Consider the following 19,290-nt stretch of genomic DNA (forward strand, 5'->3'; position numbering starts at 1 on the left):
TTTGGTTTAGAGGGCTCCACAAGCAAGTCCTTTACTCTTATTGGGAAGCATCTACTGACTTTCCCTACCACCTAAACCCAAAGCATTTAAAGATTATCAATTTGGATAAATTGCATTAGAATACAAAAACACCAATTCATTTAAAAAAAAACAACACTGAATTCTTCCCAAGGCAAACATTGCTAGAAAAGCAGAAAACACCAAAAATATCTTCCAGTCCTCTTTCAGATATGGACTTCATCTCCTAAGGACAGTAAAAACATGGATCAGACAGTACATTTCTAAAAGAGATGCTTATTCTGTACCTTCAATAGGTCATCCAAGGCAGGATGGGAAAAGTCCGGGTATGTGGGGTATGTGTGGTAGGGTGTCGTGGAGGAAGGCAGGACGCAGCAACAACAGAAAACAATTAAAGGACAGTCAAGGCATTCATTACACTCCGTATTTTAAAAGGCAGGGGAAAAAAAGACCTCAATAATATATACCATCCTCCTCTATGGGGGACATACCCAATGGTGTCTGCCCCCACCTTCTTTCCATACTGTCTTTTCTTCTATTTGTTCTTTGCTTTGACATTACAGGAATAGTAGACTAAATAAACACTCACTTTGTATTTTTAAAAAAATTTATTTGTGATCTGTACATGTGATAAAGTGGGGCTTCATTGTAGACCTTTAAAGGCAAAACAAAACAAAAATCCAAAGTAAAAATGTATAAATACAATATATATTTTCTTACAAAAATGGGAGATTTACAAAATATACATACTGCACTTGTCTCTATTTTACAAATTTCACATGCACTTAAGAGATACAACACAAAAAGATGCCAAAACCTGTGTAGTAGGAGTTTTAAAACTGACAGATGAGACAGTTTTGAAGGTTTAAGAAACAAAAGATCAATTTTAACTTTAATGTAAAAAGCAGCTCCACTCAACTGAACATACATATATAAAGTAGCTTGTACCCTTTACAGTACCCTCTATGATTGGCATTTAAAAACCATTCTGAGAAACAGGATAGTATTGCAAGATTGGAGGGCAATGTCAAAGGTTAGCTCCCATGATTCTCTGTTCAGCTTTACACCACTACGCAAAAGAATCAGAGTTCCATTACAGAAAAAAAAGTACATGATTTAAGATTAATAAATTTAAGTCTTCCAACATATTTCAAAGAACTGTAGAATCACTTTGAAGTTTACCTTCTTTTAATGACTTTCTTTAAAAATGGGGCCCATGGTCTGGAACTTTCCTCATCGTTCACTACCATATCTGCAGATCACCTCCCCACCCACCCACTCAGAGACAAGGTCAGCATACAGAGGATGTTTTATAAACAGATTTATGGAACAAAAAAAACAGGACAAAATAATTCCATAAAAAAATTTAACTTCTCTTTGTCATGAGACTGAAGACATTATGCTTTTTCTTTTATCTTGAAGGATCCAAATTGGAGGAAAAAAATAGAAAAGAAACCTAAACATAGGCTTACAGCAAGAAAAAAAATGAAGGGAGAGAGTCCCCTGAACACTATAACAGAGCCTGTTGAATCATGTGTTCTGAATTAAATTTATTTTAAAACAAACAACAAACCCCTTGCATTTCCTTTAGCCAAGTCAGAACCTCTGACTGAACGGGGTATGGAAGCATACTGCCCTTCACTTTTCCTTAAAAAGGAATGTTTATCGCAACTAAATTAACAACCGAAGGGAAACCTCAGATTTGCACTGCTTTGCCTATAAAAGTTGCTGTCTTCACAGTTATGCCTTTCCACAGGGAGACACTTTTGTTTCCTCTTTGTCTCTTATAACAAAGACAAGGGGGAAAAATGCATTCCTGTTTTGAAAAGCAACAAGTCATCACTTCTTTTCTGGGTATTAGACCAAATAAAACACCCTTCTTTCTGCCTCCTGCCTTCCCCAGAAAATGAAAAAGTAGCAGAAATACCTACTACTCGCCTCCCTGGCCTCATATCGAAATGTTATGGTCATTTCTTTTGCATCCTCGCATTAGGATTCTAGCAGGCAGGCCTCCCAAGACTCCCAAATGCTTATTTTACAAGACTTGAAAGGGGTAGGGGAGGAAAAACAGGCGGGAGGGGGCGGGGAAGGAGAGACTGTAATGTCTGACCCTGGAAATTAACCCATCTGGGCTCCAGTTTGGCCCCAGTGAAAAGAGATTATGGTTTGACCACCGCTTGACAAGGACACCGCAGGAGGTCCTCCCTCTTCCCAACAAAGAGGCAGCCGCAGACAGAGCTGTACCTTTCCCCGGGCCTCACAGGAGTGAGGACAGGCCACTTGCCTTGCTGCAGGGGGATCGCTCACAGACCCAGTTCAGCCGCGGGGCTGGGAAGAACTCACAGTGGTCTCTCCTGGTCTCAATCTTCTCGATAGGGCCCAAGCTTGCCCGTACCTTTCACGATTAACATCGTCATCATTATTATTACCATCATCCTTCAAGTCTTTGCCAGAAGTCTTTTCAACCAAAACGCCTTTCCACCCAGGCCTCCTTTCCAAATCAGCCCTCGCCCCGAATCTGCAAATAATTTTTCACTTCCAGGTCACTTCTCAGTGGAGGGGGAGAAGAGTACAGAAACAAGCCCCCACCAGCGGTTCTTTCCCTACTGAGCTCTCCCCCTGCAAGGGGGTAGGGGTAGGAAGGGTGGGGCAGGGCCCGGGCTCATACCGCAGTCTCCCCCTTGCTGCTGTGGCTGAGTCTGTGGTAGAAGCGGCGCCACGACTGCAGAGTCTTACCCGACCAGATCCAGAAGCCGGTAGTGATGCCCACGATCATGGTCATCAGGTACTTGATCATGAAGACAGTGAAGTCGGGGCTCATGGGCGGGAAGTGGCCGGGCGGGCAGGGCACCGCGTAGCTCTTGCACGTCTGCAGGAGCCAGGTGCGCTCCCAGTGCTCGCGGAAGGCCTGCTCATAGAAGTAGCAGGCCAGCACGATGGTGGCCGGCACCGTGTAGAGCACGCTGAAGACGCCGATGCGCACCATGAGCTTCTCCAGCTTCTCGGTCTTGGTGCCGTCGTGCTTCATGATGGTGCGGATGCGGAAGAGAGACACGAAGCCCGCCAGCAGGAAGGACGTCCCGATGAAGAGGTAGACGAACAGCGGCGCCAGCACGAAGCCCCGCAGCGCGTCCACACTCGACAGGCCCACGTAGCACACCCCGCTGAGCAGGTCCCCGTCCACCTGGCCCATGGCCAGGATGGTGATGGTTTTGACGGCGGGCACGGCCCACGCGGCCAGGTGGAAGTACTGCGAGTTGGCCTCGATGGCCTCATGGCCCCACTTCATGCCGGCCGCCAGGAACCAAGTGAGCGACAGAATGACCCACCAGATGGAGCTGGCCATGCCGAAGAAGTAGAGCACCATGAAGAGGATGGTGCAGCCCTCCTTCTTGGTGCCCTGCGCCACCGTGCGGTAGCCATCGTCCGAGAAGCGCTCCACGCACACGGCACGGTCCTCCAGCAGGAAGCCGGCCACGTGCGCCACTGCCACCATGAAGTAGCAGCCCGACAGGAAGATGATGGGCCGCTCTGGGTAGCTGAAGCGCCGCATGTCGACCAGGTAGGTAAGCACGGTAAAGAGTGTCGAGGCGCAGCACAGCACAGACCACACGCCCACCCATAGGCGGGCGAAGCGCCTCTCCTCCTCCTTGAAGTACATGAGGCCGTTGGCACGGCCCGGCTCGCAGGGGGCGCCGCAGTCGCGCTCACCCAGGAAACGGTAGCCCAGGTAGGGGGGGACCTTGAGCTGGCGGGGACAAGAGAAGGGGAAGGCGGAGCGCCCTCTGCCATCTGCGGCTCCCGGCGGCAGCGCGGTGAAGGGCAGGTCCGGCAGGTAGGGCGCGGTAGGGTAGGCGGTGGGGCCGCCGCCCGGGCCCCCGGAGCCGTCGGACGTGTTCTGGCCCACGCAGATCTCGCCGGCGCCGTGCACCGGGAAGTTCTCGCAGCGCAGCCGCTCGGGCCACTGGAAGCCGAACTTGTTCATGAGCGCCTCACAGCCCTGGCGGGCGCGCTCGCACAGAGAACGGCACGGCGGGATGGCCTGATCGAGCACGGTGCACACGGGCGCATACATGGAGCACAGGAAGAAGCGCAGCTCGGGAGAACACTGCACCTTCACCAGCGGGTAGAACTGGTGCACCTCGAGGCCCGCGTCCTCTTGGTTCGTGTGGCCCAGCAGGTTAGGCAGGATGGTCTGGTTGTAGGCGATGTCCGTGCACAACGGGATGGAGATGGGCTGGCAGAAGCCGTGGTCCGGCACCGAGATGCCCTTCTCGCCATGGTACGGCTGCGCCCCAGCGCCCGCGGACAGCGCACCCAGCAGCGCCAGCATCAGGGCGCACAGGCCCAGGGGCAAGCGCGACGCGGCCGCTCCGGGGCCCTGCATCGCCGGCCGCGGGTGCAGCGGCGCTCTCAGCCCGAGTGCGTCGAGACGGTTGGGAGAGGCTTGGATGCGGAGAGGCGCCGCTGCGCCTGGCGCATGAGAGTCCTCCCGGCGCCTGGCCGTGGGCGGCGTGGAGCAGAGGGCGCTGCCGCGGTGTGTGTGCCTGCGCCGCGGGGGCGAGACCGCCAGCCGCGGGGGCGCCGCAACTGCCTCCGCCCAGCACTCGCGCTGCCGCTCCGGGCCCAAACTCGTCCTCCTGGGCCGGGGGCGCCGAGGGAGGCCTCCTGGCCCTCCCCGCCGAGACGTAACGGTGCGGCTTTCTCTGCCGCGAGGAGCAACAAGCGTCTCTGGTTACCCTTCAAAGTTTGCCCAAGTCTCTCGACCCCCAGCGCACAGTAATGCGCACGCCCCCCACACCAAGTCCGGCCCTCGCCAGGCGAAAGCCCGGCGCCGCCGCCTGCTCGCCACGGCCGCCGCCTTGGCGGTGCTGCTCCGCCTTCTCGCCTAGAGGCTCCGCTCGCTGCCGCCTCCTCCTCCACACCCCGCTCCTTCTTCAGCCCCAAAAGCTTGGCCCCAAGTTTCAGCCAAACGACTGGCTCTCGCTCTGAGTCTGATCGGGGCCCTGGAGCCGAGAGCTCGGCGAGTTCTTTTTGGAAATCCAGTTATACGCTGCGTCCGAAGTCCCCTGTGTCCGCGGCCTGGACCCGGCCTCTCCAGCCCCGCGCAGCCCTGGCCCGCGAGTCCCGGCACCGGCCGTCGCAGCCCGCCGGGAGGGAGCGCCGAATAACGCCTTGGAGTCGCGCTGGTGGCCAGAAGAAGCGTCGGGCTCACCGGGTTCCGGGCCGCCCCGCCCCCTCCCCTCCCCCCATTCACAAACCACTCCGGGGGCGGGCCCCCAAGTCCCCAGGCGGCCCAATGGCGGCCTTTGTTTTTTCTGTAGCCGCCTCCGGATTGGGTGGAAGTCGGAAGGGGCGGGAGAGGGCGCGGGGGAGGCGGTGTCTGCTGCGCTCTGGGCGGATTCCTGAGGGGAGGGGCAGGGGACAGGGAGGGAAAAGTTAGGAAAAACTTTTACCCTGAATTCGTTTGCGGGGGGGAAACCCTCTAGAAAGGGACTTTGCTTGAAAGATTTGTTACTCTTCCGGGTACACTAAAACACACATTCCTGAACAGAAGGGCGCACTCGCCGAAGGCTTTTGCGGTGAGAAGCTGAGAATAGCGCAGCGCCTCAGCTGACAGAGACGTGACCCGGAGTCATGTTAGCGCTGCCCGGGCTGAAAATGCTGGTTTTGACCGGGGCCTTCGGGTAGCCGAATCCTAAATGTGGGGTTTAGTACGGGGCGAGAAGGGGGTGCGCCTCGCGGATCGTTTTTCTCTCCCCAGACCCGAACGGACTACGTGAGGCCACAGTCCCCTCTCGCCCCTCCCCCCAGTTGTAAAAAGGAGGAGGGGCCGCCTCGGAGGGGAAACCGGAGTCGCGCGGAGGGGCCGACTCGAGGCGGGAGGAAGTGCAGACCCCTCGGAGGAGAGGGCCGGGAGCGGGGACGCGGGGAGCCTGGGCCCCAGGCCACCCCGCCCGCGCGCGGCCGAGTCTGGGGAGCTGGTGTGGCTTAGTGCGGTTTTAAGGAAACTAAGACAGCGCTGGGGGGAACAGTTATAAAGTAACCTGAGACCGAGTGCCCGGGAACAGCCTGTGTGATTTACAGCGCGTCTTTGGTTTGCCCTGTTTTCCTTAGCTGTGCGGCGTGTGGCCTTTCGGGATCCCGTCTTCGTTGCAGGGAGCAATCATTTGATCCTCCATTTAGAATCTGCGTAGAAAAGTTTAAATGCGTATTAGAAACCAGGGCATTTGCTCATTAAAGAGTTTTCAAAACACAAAGAGGGGTTACCCTCGTTCTTGGGTAGCGTATTCTCCTTGGCAAGCGTTCTTTTGTTCTAGGTCAAATCTTGCTGCTCCGGGCACTGGGCGCTCGCTCGCGCGCTCTCTGATTACTCCCGGCGAGGTCGGAAGTTACCAGGGGGCTTCTCCCCTTCTCTCTGGGGTGCCAGGAACATCATGAACTCCCATGCTGGAAAGTGACATGTTGAGAAAGAAATGAAAAATCAAATCTCTCTCTCTCTCTCTTTCTGTCTCTCATACACACACACACCAGTCCTATCTTTAAAAAACGTTATTCCTGATTGAGCCCTCTGCCAATTCGGGGTGCTGGAGCTCTGAGGGATTTCTGATCAGGTCGAATGTTGGCAGAGGTTGCCGCCTCTGTTGCCTCCGGTGCGTTTCTTCTCTAGCAAGAAAAAACTGATTCTGAAATCGAAGACAGTAAATTGGGTTCCCTTCCGTGAGAGACTGGCTTCCTCTTTTTCTTTTATTTTCTATTACTGGAGTTTGCTGGGAATCTTTCTTTCTACTTCACAGTTCTTTGTCGTCTCCCATTTCTGTTAATGGGTCTCAAGGACAGAATCCTTCACGCCAAGAGGGTGTTAGACTGCTCACATCCTCCACCTGGCCCTCAGCGGGAGTCACCTTTTTCCTTCTAACCATCAGTTTCCTCCTCACACCTGGACCATTTCTTTTTTCCTTTGGGGGTATCTGCCTGAAGGTAATATAAAGGATTAGTGATTTTGCTTTAAAAATGTTTCATTGCTTCTTTGTATTTTTAAAAGGGCTCCCCCTCTTCTTTCTAAATTATTATTCCTATTACCTAACTTCGGGGAGCAGTTGATCTTCCGTTGAAAGACGTTATTTAAAGACGATGCTGCTGCTTTGCTTTGTCATTTAAAGTGTGTGGCGGGGGGTTAGATTCCTTTTTTCTCTCCAAGAGCTTCAGGATATCCTCCTTTTCTAAATCAAATTTTCATGCTTATTCATCAGGCCACTGATCTAAGTCATCTTTGCTTATTGAAGGAGAAATAGCAAGCACTGTCATCAAATAAAATGGAAACCGACAGGATAAAAATACGGTCTCAAGTGCAACTAAAACCAGTTTAGTTGATGAGCTTCTACTTCTCATATGCCCCAGACAGCTCTGATGTTAGGCAATTGAGATAATAATTTAGAAAGAAAAAAAAGAAAGCCCTTAAAAAAGTACAATGAAATATTTTGAAAACAATCCATGCCTAAGATGCAGAAAACCTCTCCCAGATGGATAGTGTCACAGATGTGAATCCTCTTGCTCTGTCCCAGATGGACATGTGCAAAAAGCAGAGAAGTAAAGGCAATTTTTTAAAGAGATTATTTGTTTTTAAAGACAATTTTTAAAAAGCTCAATCCAAAATTATTCCAAAAAATAATGTCACTAGAATTTGCTGTTTGTGAGAAGGTGCTATAGCTTTCCATGCCTTGCCTGATATAGAATGCTATGATTTTAAGGAGGTAAGTAATAAAAGGGAGTAAGATCAGAAAAAGTAGTTCACAGTGTAAGGGGGTAAATAATCTGTTTTAGGCTCTATGACAAAAGTAGTAACATTGGTTTACATTGTGTCCAGGATCAATTTAATTTTCTTTTCCAAGCAACACCTTCCACACCCAACCCCCAAAGCCACTAACTGGTATCTTCTTTGGAGAGCCAAGGGTGGAAAATTTTGTAACTGTCTGCTGCAAAACTTCCAATTGTCCCTGCCCTTTACAATAACAAAGGACTTTATTTCTTAACATTGTAGTCATATGGTCCCACAGAAAAGTGATGCTATTCATTGGCTCCAGTTTTTCAAACGCTACTTATTTTGGCCCACTCCTAGGTTTATCTAGTTGAATTACATTCTGATGTAAGGCCAGATTTGAAAATGGCCACCTTCGTGGTGCCACAATCCTGTGGTTGTAATGAAACGGCAGCTGCAAGAATTACTCATGCAAGACCAGAAAGGGCAGCTTTTAGCACATGCTTCCCTTTCTGGCCTCTCTTCTACCAGGCAATTTTGGCATAAATAACATTGAGGACTTGGAATTTCTATTTGCCAGGTTGCCATCAACTTGTGTTCATTTTTGTTTGTGGTGTTAGATCATTCCAAAAATGGGAACATTTTTACTCCTAAAACACTTTCAAGTGTTATGAAAGTTAGAGATGTCTAGATTGAAGAGGAGGAGGACCATGCTTAGGTGTGTAGGCCCCATCCTGTAGAGATGATTTATATGGCAGATTCAGTCACTGAATCTGTTTGACCAACATTTCCCTGGTTGGTTGAGAGTTTTATTAGTTATATATTGTTATATAACAAACTATCCCCAAACAACAGACATTTAGTATCTCACAGTTTCTGTATGTCAGACATTTGGGTGCACTTAGCTGGGCCTTCTGGCTTGGGGTCTCTCACAAGACCACAACCAAGGTGTTGGTCTGGGCTGAAATTGTTTCAAGGCTCAATTGGAGGACCACTTCCAAACTCACATGGCTGTTAGCAGGCCTCAGGTTGTCACTAGCTGTTGGCCAGAGAGATCAGTTCCTTGCCATGTGGGCCTTTCATAAGGCCACTCACAATACAGTACGTTGCTTCCCTCAGAGCAAGGGTTGAAAGAGAGAAAATGAAAAAGAAGGCCGGGCGTGGTGGCTCACGCCTGTAATCCTAGCACTCTGGGAGGCCGAGGCCGGTGGATTGCTTGAGCTCGGGAGTTCGAGACCAGCCTGAGCAAGAGCGAGACCCGGTCTCTACTAAAAGTAGAAAGAAATTATCTGGCCAACTAAAATATATATATAGAAAAAATTAGCCGGGCATGGTGGCACATGCCTGTAGTCTCAGCTACTCGGGAGGCTGAGGCAGGAGAATTGCTTAAGCCCAGGAGTTTGAGGTTGCTGTGAGCTAGGCTGATGCCACGGCACTCACTCTAGCCTGGGCAACAAAGCGAGACTCTGTCTCAAAAAAAAAAAAGGAAAATGAAAAAGGGAAAGAGTGTGTAATAGATGGCAATCAAGATGGAAGTCACAATCTTTCTGCAATCTAATCTTGGAAGTGAAATCTTCTCACTTTTGCCATATGCTATTCATTAGAAGCAAGTCACTAGATCTACCTACACTCAAAGGGTAGCAGGGATTATACCTTGTGAAAACTCATCGGGAGGGAGATCATTGGGAGCCATTTCAGAGGCTGCTTGCTACAAGGGATATTTATTTGTTTATTCCCAGAGTATTATGAAGATGAGGCCACGGAGAGAAGCAACTCTTGGGTCTCTGTTCTTGGGGAGTCCAGTGAAAAAGTCACAGATAAAAATACACTATTGATTGGTTATGATGCCACTTGCATCTGTTAGGGTCTTAACAGAACCCTAATTCAGGCCAACCGTTTTTCCAAACACATGTCATTGGACTCAAGGGAGAAAGAATTTGAAAGAAGTTGATTAATAAAAGACCATCATCAATTCTGGAAAAAACCTCCGAATACAGAGGGTGGGCCATTCTGGGGAGTCAGATCTGTACTCAAAGAACAGACCATTTGGACTGTATCTGCAGAAACAGACTTTGGCTGTCCAGGTTATGAGATAAAAGGATGTGGGTAATTGCTACACATTTCTTCAATGCTGGTCTGTACAATACTGATGTATAGGTTGTAGAGGTGGTTGGTGCCCGACTGGTTTAGTTCTTCTTTTCACCATTGATTTCCTGTCCTGCCTCAGGCAAGTCACTTAACCTCCCCAGCTCCCCCAGCTTGTTGTGAGAATTAATTAGGTAGTATTTACAAAATGCTTTGTGATGCACAGGCAAAAAATCATCAGGGCAGGATCCTCCTTTGGTTATATGGATGCAAATCACAGAGATAGAGTAGAGGGTGCATATTTTATAACTGAATGTTTGCTAAGATTGTATGCAATTTTTATGGTGGTATGCTGGTAAATGTTTAACCACTGACTCTCCAGGGAAAAAAAAGCCCTGATTTGTACATTTGCCAATTTCCATGGTGTAAATACTGCTGTCATGGCCGATTTCAAGACAACATGATGTCACCGAACTTGGAGTTTGGATAAGATGCACATAATCAGCTCCACAAGGCCCTAAGAGCTGGCTCTAGCACAGCACTGGGTTTATAGATCATACGCTCTTTAAATTATTTTGAGCATTAAAAATAATTATATTTCAAATATAATTACTACCATTTATAAAGTACCAAGTGCTTTAGGTACAGTATCTCTAATTTCATAAAAACCTTGTGATGTTCAAGATATAAGTTCCTTTTTATAGTAGCCAGTCTGGACTAAAACTTAGATCTATATAACATTATTCACTTCATACTGCACTGCTTCTTGATGTCTTTATGGTTAGCACCACTAATTTTTGTCCTTTTATATATCTGATCAAAAGCCACTCCAAAATTTAGAGAAGCCCCAGAATTTCTAGGCTTGGGATAACAAGCCCAGATTAGTGATGACCCCTAAACATTACACCTATACAGGTTTCAAACCAACTTGGAAGTTTCTGTTAATTTCCTCTAATTTCCCAAGGAACAATTTAGTTCCCATTGCTGAAACTGCACTGCACTAGTGGGCTTCTAGATTAGGGGATGTAGGGGATCTATTCCTGCTCACTAGAGCAGGTGGGAAACTTGGTGGTACATCAGACTCTCCCCTAAGAGAATCTTGGTAGGCCATGACAGTCAGCAGAGAGCTAGGAGAAACTGCTGGAACCAGATTCACGGTAATGATGAAAGCTTCCAGGGAACCTTCTAGAAGATTAAAGATGGGAGCTAGGGCAGTAGAGCTCAAACCTGGCTGGTCATCAGAATCACCTGAGGAGTAAAAAAAAAAAAAATTCAGAAGCCTGAGCCCCACCTCACACATACTGGGTCAGAATCTCTGGCATGGGGCTTAGAGATTTAATTTTTAAATACTCACTGGGTGATTCTTTTGAATTAGTCAGGTTTGGGAACTGCTGACCCAGACTTGTATTCCAAAGCAGTGCATTGTGTCACTGATTTCTTATAGGATACCTTTAGTCTTTCATAAAGTTCTCCTTCTAGTTGATTAGCTGTTGGCGTGAAAGATGGAAATAATGAGAACTATAAGGGAGTATGACATGTGTGGGGTGTGCGAGGGGTGTGTGTGCGTGTGTGTGTGTGTGTGTGTATGAGAGAGAGAGAGAGAGAGAGAGAGAGAGAGAGGTGGTTGGATAAATGTCTGGTTGCATTGTATGATGTTGAGTCTGGGACCTTATTTATGAATCTCCACAAGGTCACAGTGGCTATTCTGAAATGTGACAGCTGCTACTCCCACAATTGACTTCATAGCATTTCCTCAGACTGACATTGCCATCCTTATAACCTTGTACCACATGAACCCTGACCTCAGATGACTGAGTCTGGAATAGAAGATATGACCCAGCCGCAAAGTTGTGTGGAATGAGACCTCTGTCCAACAGTTGTGCCTGCTGGATACAGAGTGGCCACCTAATCAGATCCTTTCATTTGGGGGTCTGAGTGTAAAGTGGACTGGGTGAAGCTGAGGAACATCCAGCGGGAAAGGAACAAGCAGAAACCAGGAAGCTGTGTGGCATGGTGAGGAGAGAGAGCAGTTAGATGGTGGCAATAGGAGTAGTAGAAGGAAAGACAGGAGAGCAGAGGCTTTTCATAGCAGAAAAATATGGAAGGAAGGAAGGGAGGGAGAGAGAAAGGAAGGAAGAAGAGAAGGAACACCTGTTTCAGAAGGAGAAGACAAAAGACCAGGTACCAGGAGCTGTTTCCTGGCTCCCTTCCTCCCCTAGGAATTCTACCATCCCCAGTAATGAAGCTGTCTAACTGCTTGGCTGTTGCTAGAGAGAACCTTACTTGTCATTAGTAAAACGACAGTGCTGGGGCCTGGAAAAGGGTGAAAACATGGGTCTCCTCTGACTTTCTCCTGGGGGGTTGGCCCGCAGCTGCGAATGGCTCACGACAGAAGATCTGCTCCAGCCCCGGAGAGGCATCCATTCAGGGCTGGTGAACGAGGCTCAGCCATGCAGCCACCTCCATCTCGTTCAATGGCTTGGATAAAGAATTTGAGAATATACCTCCGAGGACTGCAGTTGACAGTGATTACCCAGGAGACCTCTGGATTTCTCAAATAAACTTCTGTCTTGTTTTAGCCAACATTATTAGGTTTTCCTGTGCCTCACAGCCAAGCCTAATCCTATTTTATCACAATGCCCGGCACATGGTAGGCATTCATCAAATGTCAGTTTCTTTTGCCACCTTTCTTTGAGAGCTCTTTTGATATTACCATATTCTCTGTTGTATTTTAGTTATTTTGGTGCCTTGTCACCCCACCTATTTATTTGAAAAGTCCTTGAGAATGGGAACTATGTCTTATTTTTTTCCTTTGCCTTTCACAAGGTAGACATTCAATTTGTTGTATCAAATTGTGCAATTCATCAGTCAGATGAAGTTCAGTGAAAATAAAGACCTATAAATTGCAGAGATACAGGATGGTGAAGGGCTAGCTAGGGACAAAAGACCTGGGAATCATGACAGACCACAAGCCAATCACTTGTCAACAAGGCACTGCTATTGTTTTTAAATTGAACATAAACTTGAGATGCATAAAGTAAATTAAGTGGCACAAAGGAACCAGTATGCAGAGTAACCCAAATGAGTTAGAAAGGTGATTGTCAAAGGGGAAGAAGGAGGTGGTTATAGAGAGAACTTCCTGGGCCCCAGCCCTAAAGAGTCTGTTCGAAAGCTTCCCAGTGAGTCCAGTGTGTAGCCAGGATCCAAAAAGTAGCTGATGAGATGACAAGAAGGTGAAAGTGTTTGCTCGCTTCCCTTGGAAAAAGTATATGAAGTCATTTAACCATCTTCCCAAGTGTATGGAAGTTCGTTTTGAGATGGATGTGGTACATTTCTCTCTCCAGAGGAACAGAGGAAAGACTTCAGTTACAGCCAAGGAAATGAGAAGAATTCTTGAGGTCTTGGTCCAGCCACCAGCCCTTTGGCCTCTGGCAAGTATGTCCACCTCATGAGGTCTGTTACCTCATCTGCAAATGGAAGAAACTGGGCTTTGTGATCTGGCCCAGCTCTGACAGCCTAGGATTCTTTCTGGGGTTCCCAGCCTAAGGTAGGACTTTCCAAGTGGGGATTTTCTTGTGTGTTATGTGGAAGCCCAGTCTCTACTCCAGGTTTCTGATGGCAGCTTCCTGCCTGTCTCAGCCACGGACGACGTATGCTGAGAAGGCGGCTCGCAATACCCCCAGCGTGCCCTTAAGGGCCACTTGCCCATCACTTTTCTTGCCTTTCACATTTCCACTTAGTCCCCTTTCCCCTCTCCCTTTCCCTGCCTCCTCCCTATTATTATAAATAGTACTTTAAACTCTAGAGCCAGGCTCTTCAATTAAGGTGTAGACAAAGTGGTTTGACTCCACTTGATTAAAAACTCGGTGAATGGGAGAGAATACAAACCTCAAAACATTTGCCTTTCAAAACCAGAGGGGGCTGGGGAGAGAAACTGTTATGTGATCTCGAATTTGCCAGATGTCAGTTTAAAGGGGCGTAAAGAATTCCTAAGCCTTTGTTTACCAAATCCTTCCTTAGAACCTCAGTGAACCCAGGGCCTGTGACTACCTTGCAGGAGAGGCCACCGAAAGGCCAAAACTGGATGGGAAGGGGCGGGGGTGGTGGCGGTGGGGAGGCATTTGAATTTTGTTTTTTCCTCTTAATTATCTGGGGCTGCCCTTGGAGATATCGGTTCTCTTTGCATTGGGAAATTAACCCTTAATCTCCACAAATGAGGGCAATCAACCCATTTACTAAATAAACACAGATCATTGCAGACTGGCTGCCCCTCTTTGTGATTTAATTTCAGAATAGTTTTACCTGAGGGAGGAGCCCAGCAGTGGCTGGGCCTGAGTAACCTGGCCGGGTCCCCAAAGGGAGGTGGCGTAATGAAGAGGTGGTTAAGAGAGGGCGGAGTACGCTAGTTAGAGACTGAAGAGGGCTTTGAGATTTCCTTTTCACGAGTAAATCTGAGTCCTCCCTGGCTCGGGTCTTACCTTCTGAATTCATTTGGGGCCTTCCGTTGTATGGTGTTAATTTTGGCTTTGAAAGTGTGAAGCTGGTTAAAGTAACTTTTATTAGAATGCTGGCTATCAGAAGCCTCTGGGATGGGAACAGAGAAGCCTTTTATTTTTTAGCTAACTCTCTCATTAATATGTTGAGGAATCTCTCCTTGCTTTTAATTCCCAGCCTCAGTCACCAGTTATTTTGTTTATAAGTAGTCACAGAAGTTTATTTAAATCCTAGGCAATCCCACTGCAGTGAGGTGGGTGCCAGGCGCAGAACGGGTGTGCAGTAATGACTGAATGAATAAGTAAGGTACAGCTCAAGTTGAAAGGGTGTCATAAAACCGCATGGCCTTTGTTCATTTAAAAAAATGTCTTTAGAGCCTACCGTTTGTCGAGCACTGGTGAGGTGCTGGGGATGTGTGTCCCTGCCTTATGGATCTTTAGTCTTCATTAACAAATGAATCTGTTTTTCTGAGATGACCTTGAGTTGGTCTCAAAATTATAATGGGAGTTTGGTCCTGAGCTCACAGCCAGCCTATCCTGTGATTTAAAAAGCAGGGGCTGAGTTGGAGAATGGGTCAGGGATTTATTTTTCAGAAGTGACCTCAGAGTCCAGTAATTCCTTCCCCCCCTTTTTTTTGCAGGTGAGAAAACTGAAGCCCAAAAGGGAGTGAATTGTCCAAGGGCTCACAGGAAGAACTGGAACTAGAATCCACATGTTTGGGTTCCTGGGACTGTGTTTTATCCAAGAATCTTGTGCATAATGGCCCAACTTTATTCTCTCTGCTTCCTGCTCACCTCAAACTGGAAATGACTTGCGTGAGCTCCAGAGTGAAAGCCCTGAGTGACTGGCCTGAGCCAGGGGCTTCCAGAGTGGCTTATGCCCAGGAGCCCCACGGAAAGCTGGTGAGCGGCTGCTCTGCTGGCTGTGCATGGCCGGAGCCAACCCGACAGCTGGGCCTCGTCAGGAAGGGACTGGAAAGGGGTTGCTGAGACCCTGTTGGGGTCCAGCGTGACCCCAGAGGCAGGGGAGGGACTTGGCTGTCCCTGCAGGCTGTGTGAGCTGGGGAAAGGACTGCTGGCCTGTTTCTGTGGCCTCCAGCAGACTTGTGAAGAGCTGCTACCAAAACAGAGGAGTTTTGAAAACAGCCCAGGAGGCGGGAGAGGAAACATTTAGAGAAGAGATAAACAAAAGAAGCGACAGACTTCTCACTCTAGCAAACGGGGCTTTGGTTTACCTGTGAAATTTCACTCCTCCTCTTCCCCTAGCCTTAAATTTATAAAGCTAGTCCACAGCTCCAAGAGATTACCCATGATTTTAAAGCCCTAGTTCTGAGGGCCATATTGGTCTTGCTGTGTTTTGGCACCCAGGGTTGGTGATGTCCTGCCTTAACTCCAGCTGAACAGTTAAAAGTAAGCGGCTGAGTGATTCCAGTGTCTGGTATTAGTCGTATCATTACTCTTTTTATTAACCGCTAACATTTATTGAGTGCTTACCATGGTCATGGATTGTGCTACTTCCTTTACTCACATTCCTTGAGTCCTCATCCTCACCACATGCCTTTGAGGTGGCGGCTGTTTATTTGACCCATTTTACAGATGGGGAAACCAAGGTATAAAGAGTTCCAAGTAAGTAAAAGAACAGGGCTATGATCCCAGTTCTCTCTTTGAAGGAAAAAAACTTGTGGGAGGGAAAGAAGAGAAGGAAAGAAATTTGGTCTGCTGCTAACAGCATGAGCCACCTAAACCCAAGCATGTCTGGTCTGGAGAAAGCCCCTAGAGGGCAAACAGACAGGCTGAGCTCCTGTTCTCTGTGGAAGCCTCAGTGAAGATGTGTTTCTATCTACCTCTTCTATAGCCAGCTGCCCAAGGCCCAGATATTGGTGGGATGCTGGATCACTGTAAGGCATATACAATGTCCCATTCAGAAACTGTCTCACATTTTTCTGCTAGGAGTGATAAGTAGTTTTTCGAGTTACTACTTCGAGAGCTCTTAGTTTTAGTATAGTGGGAACTCTACTTTCTTCAGAGATGCAGTTTGAGAGTCATGGTTGAGAGCCCAGGTTTTGTGGATTTGAATCCTTGTTCAGTAGCTGGCTAGTTATGTGGCTTTGGACAAACAACTTCTGTGGGCCTCAGTTTCCTCATCCATAAAAAGCACCTGCCTCATAGAATTGTGAAAATCAAATGAGATAATACAATGAACTTGGCACCTGGAGTGCTGTAAATGCTCAATAAGGAGTAATTACTATCGGTAATGGTTTAAAGAGGAAATTTGGTCTAGGCAGATAGGAGCTAACGTTTCTGCTTTCTCAGAAGGCTGCCAGCATCCTCCATGCTCAGTTGAGGGTGAAAATACTGAAGGCATGGCAGGGCCAGAGGAAAGTCACATTTCCACCTGAATATTTCCAAAGAATTGACCAGATGGGTATTTGCAAGTTGCTGCAGACCGTAAGCACTGTTGAAGAGAAAACTTTCTTTTCCAAATCTGGATGCTTACACCCCATAGAAAAGATATTTTGGGCATCCCATGTTTTTTTTCCAGTCATGTCCTTTTTAGGCATAGGTCTTTGAGAACCCAAAACTGTGCTAGGTATAAATAAAAGAAAAAAAAAGTTATTTTTCATTCCTAGGCAATATGCACATTGCGTTTATCAACATGATCATAATCTTCAGAGAAGCTGAACTTCTCATGGAAAACAGAGAAAAAATTCAAGTCCTAATGATACATTTTTCACCATGTTTAGCTTTGCTTTATATTATTGTTGTGACCATTTATTTCATTTGGGATAGAAGCCAATTCAACATGCCCTACGGATCATTTTAGATTTCCAGGGCCTGTGGAACACTGCCCATTTTTGCAAGTGGAAGGGTCACAAGCAGTTATTTGCTACATGGTAAGCCCCTGGCAGGCTGCATCTGCAGCTAAACTGTATTTGTATTTTCCAGGAGGGTTTGTACTGGGTCGATGCTTAAAAATATTTGTTGAATAAGTTGTTGTTTTCTACCTTTCTTTACCCTATACAGTTAAACTTGGTTTAAAATCACTCTCCTCATTACAATTTCTGAAAGCTTAAACACTGATGTTTGTGTTTATGTATGTATGTAAAATAACAATTAATTACAGGGTTGAGTCCAATCTCTCTCCCTCCCTTAATACAAGACCCCATTGCAGTGGTCCCTATACCTATGACCATGACCCCCCCATGAATAAAGTCTGCTTTACTATCTTTAAAACAAACCAAAATACACAATTAGTTACAAAAATGCTGTTTTATGTTGTAGCAAGTGAAAAATGGTGGCCTTTTATGACTTCTTTTGGGCTTTGAGCACCCAAAGGCTTAGAATAGCATCTTACTGTTTAAAAAACACAGATTCTTTTGATAAACATAAAACCCTCACAGTTGCCCAGAAGGTCTAATGTGTTTTTATCTGCATGTTTTAGATCCGGAAATGAAGACTTAGAAAGGCTTAATAACTTGCCCAAGATCATAGAGCGAGTAACTATTAGGGCTGCGATTTGAACCCAGGCCGTCTGGCTCCAGAACAGGTGGCACCACTTGGTCACACTGCCAGGTGTCAGGTGTGCATGCCCCTGGCCAACGAGCAGTTACGGTTGGAGGGATCTTAGCTCTGCTGAACTCCAGGGAGAGAGGGCTCTCTTTAAATGTTCCTGTTTCATTTTTTGGACAGCTTTAATTGTTAGAAAGTCCTTCATTATATTGAACTGAAATCCGCCTCCCAAAGGCTTCCATTGATCTTCACAGTACACATTTAATTCCTCTCCCACACAGCCGCCCCTCAGATATTTGTGTGCCACCCCGCCCCCATGCCTCCTCCTCCACGCTGCTGTGGGAACACTGGAAACAGGCCCTCTCGATGTTCCAGGGCCCCAAAGCAGCTGAGGCCGAGGGGAGGCTGGATGGGGCCTGGGCAGGAGGCGGAATGTTAAATCGGGCATTGCTGATAGCTTCCAGGTAATGTTCAGAACAGTCGGCAAGGAATTCCCTAGGAACCAGCTAAGAATGGCTCACCACCCCAGACTTGTACACTTCCCTGTAACATACACATTGCCATAAGACGTAATGTGTCCTGAAAGTGGTGAGTATGGTGGAATAGCAATGATTCCAGCCCTCTGATGTGTGGCTGGGTCTTCATTCCAACCTAATGGGGTTCAGTGGGAAAGGGAATCATGCACACAAACTTAGTGAGGATGAGGCCCCAAAAGACGTAAAAATGGGTAGGATGGAGGGCCTGAACGAGGATGCAAAGTACCTTCTACAGCGGGAATGATTATGTGGTGCCTGATGGGTTTGAAATGGCAGTAGACCCTGGCTAAGTGCAAGAAGACAAATTAATACCCTGGTCTGAGCACAAAAGAAAGTTAGAAATGCAGTTTTAAAAACTTTCTGTTCTCTCCATTGATTACACTGTAGAAATCGAAATACATGGGTCTGTTGTGGGGGTAGAGGAGTAAAGCAGCCGGGGCCAGCTCCCACGGGAGAGCTGTCAACAGGAATGAAGGAGAAGCACCTTTTGGCAGCAATTTTTAGCTGTTCCCCCCTTATCCCCACCCCTGCCTTTGGGGTCTTTGCTAGACTGGCACCTGATGGATGGATAGCTTATCCTTGGGTACCCATGTGGCTGAATATCTCCAAAAGGTCAGCAATGATGTGATAGCCCCAAAGAACACACAGTCTCACAGAACTGAAAATCTTTTAGAAAGGCAGCAAAAATGGCCAATAAAAGAGATATCTTCATTGTGTCCAAATGCATGTTCATTCATCCATCCAAAACCATGTGTGCCAGGCCCCGTGCTTGGACCCACAGGATACAGTGGTGAACAAGCCCAACACAGAGCCTGTGTCATGCCATTCAAACTCACCGGACACGCATGCGAGGCTCTGTGCTAGCCTGCCTTGGTGTGCAGGCTCTCAA

The 19,290-nt window shown here is 47.6% G+C and overlaps 1 protein-coding gene and 1 long non-coding RNA gene across 2 annotated transcripts; one reads left to right on the plus strand and one right to left on the minus strand.

The window, feature by feature from the left end:
- Window positions 1-615: 615 nt before the first annotated feature.
- On the minus strand, window positions 616-5,198 carry FZD7 (frizzled class receptor 7). Its single transcript, XM_045559716.1, has one exon. The coding sequence runs from the start codon at window positions 4,403-4,405 to the stop codon at window positions 2,681-2,683; it is 1,725 nt and encodes a 574-aa protein (XP_045415672.1). The 5' UTR covers window positions 4,406-5,198; the 3' UTR covers window positions 616-2,680.
- Window positions 5,199-5,499: 301 nt separating this feature from the next.
- Window positions 5,500-6,278, plus strand: LOC123643882. Its single transcript, XR_006736944.1, has 2 exons — window positions 5,500-5,600; window positions 6,136-6,278. It is a non-coding gene; the product is annotated as an uncharacterized LOC123643882 (long non-coding RNA).
- Window positions 6,279-19,290: the final 13,012 nt, after the last annotated feature.

This window comes from Lemur catta, chromosome 8, assembly GCF_020740605.2.
Source record: "Lemur catta isolate mLemCat1 chromosome 8, mLemCat1.pri, whole genome shotgun sequence".
Taxonomy (NCBI): Eukaryota; Metazoa; Chordata; class Mammalia; order Primates; family Lemuridae; genus Lemur; species Lemur catta.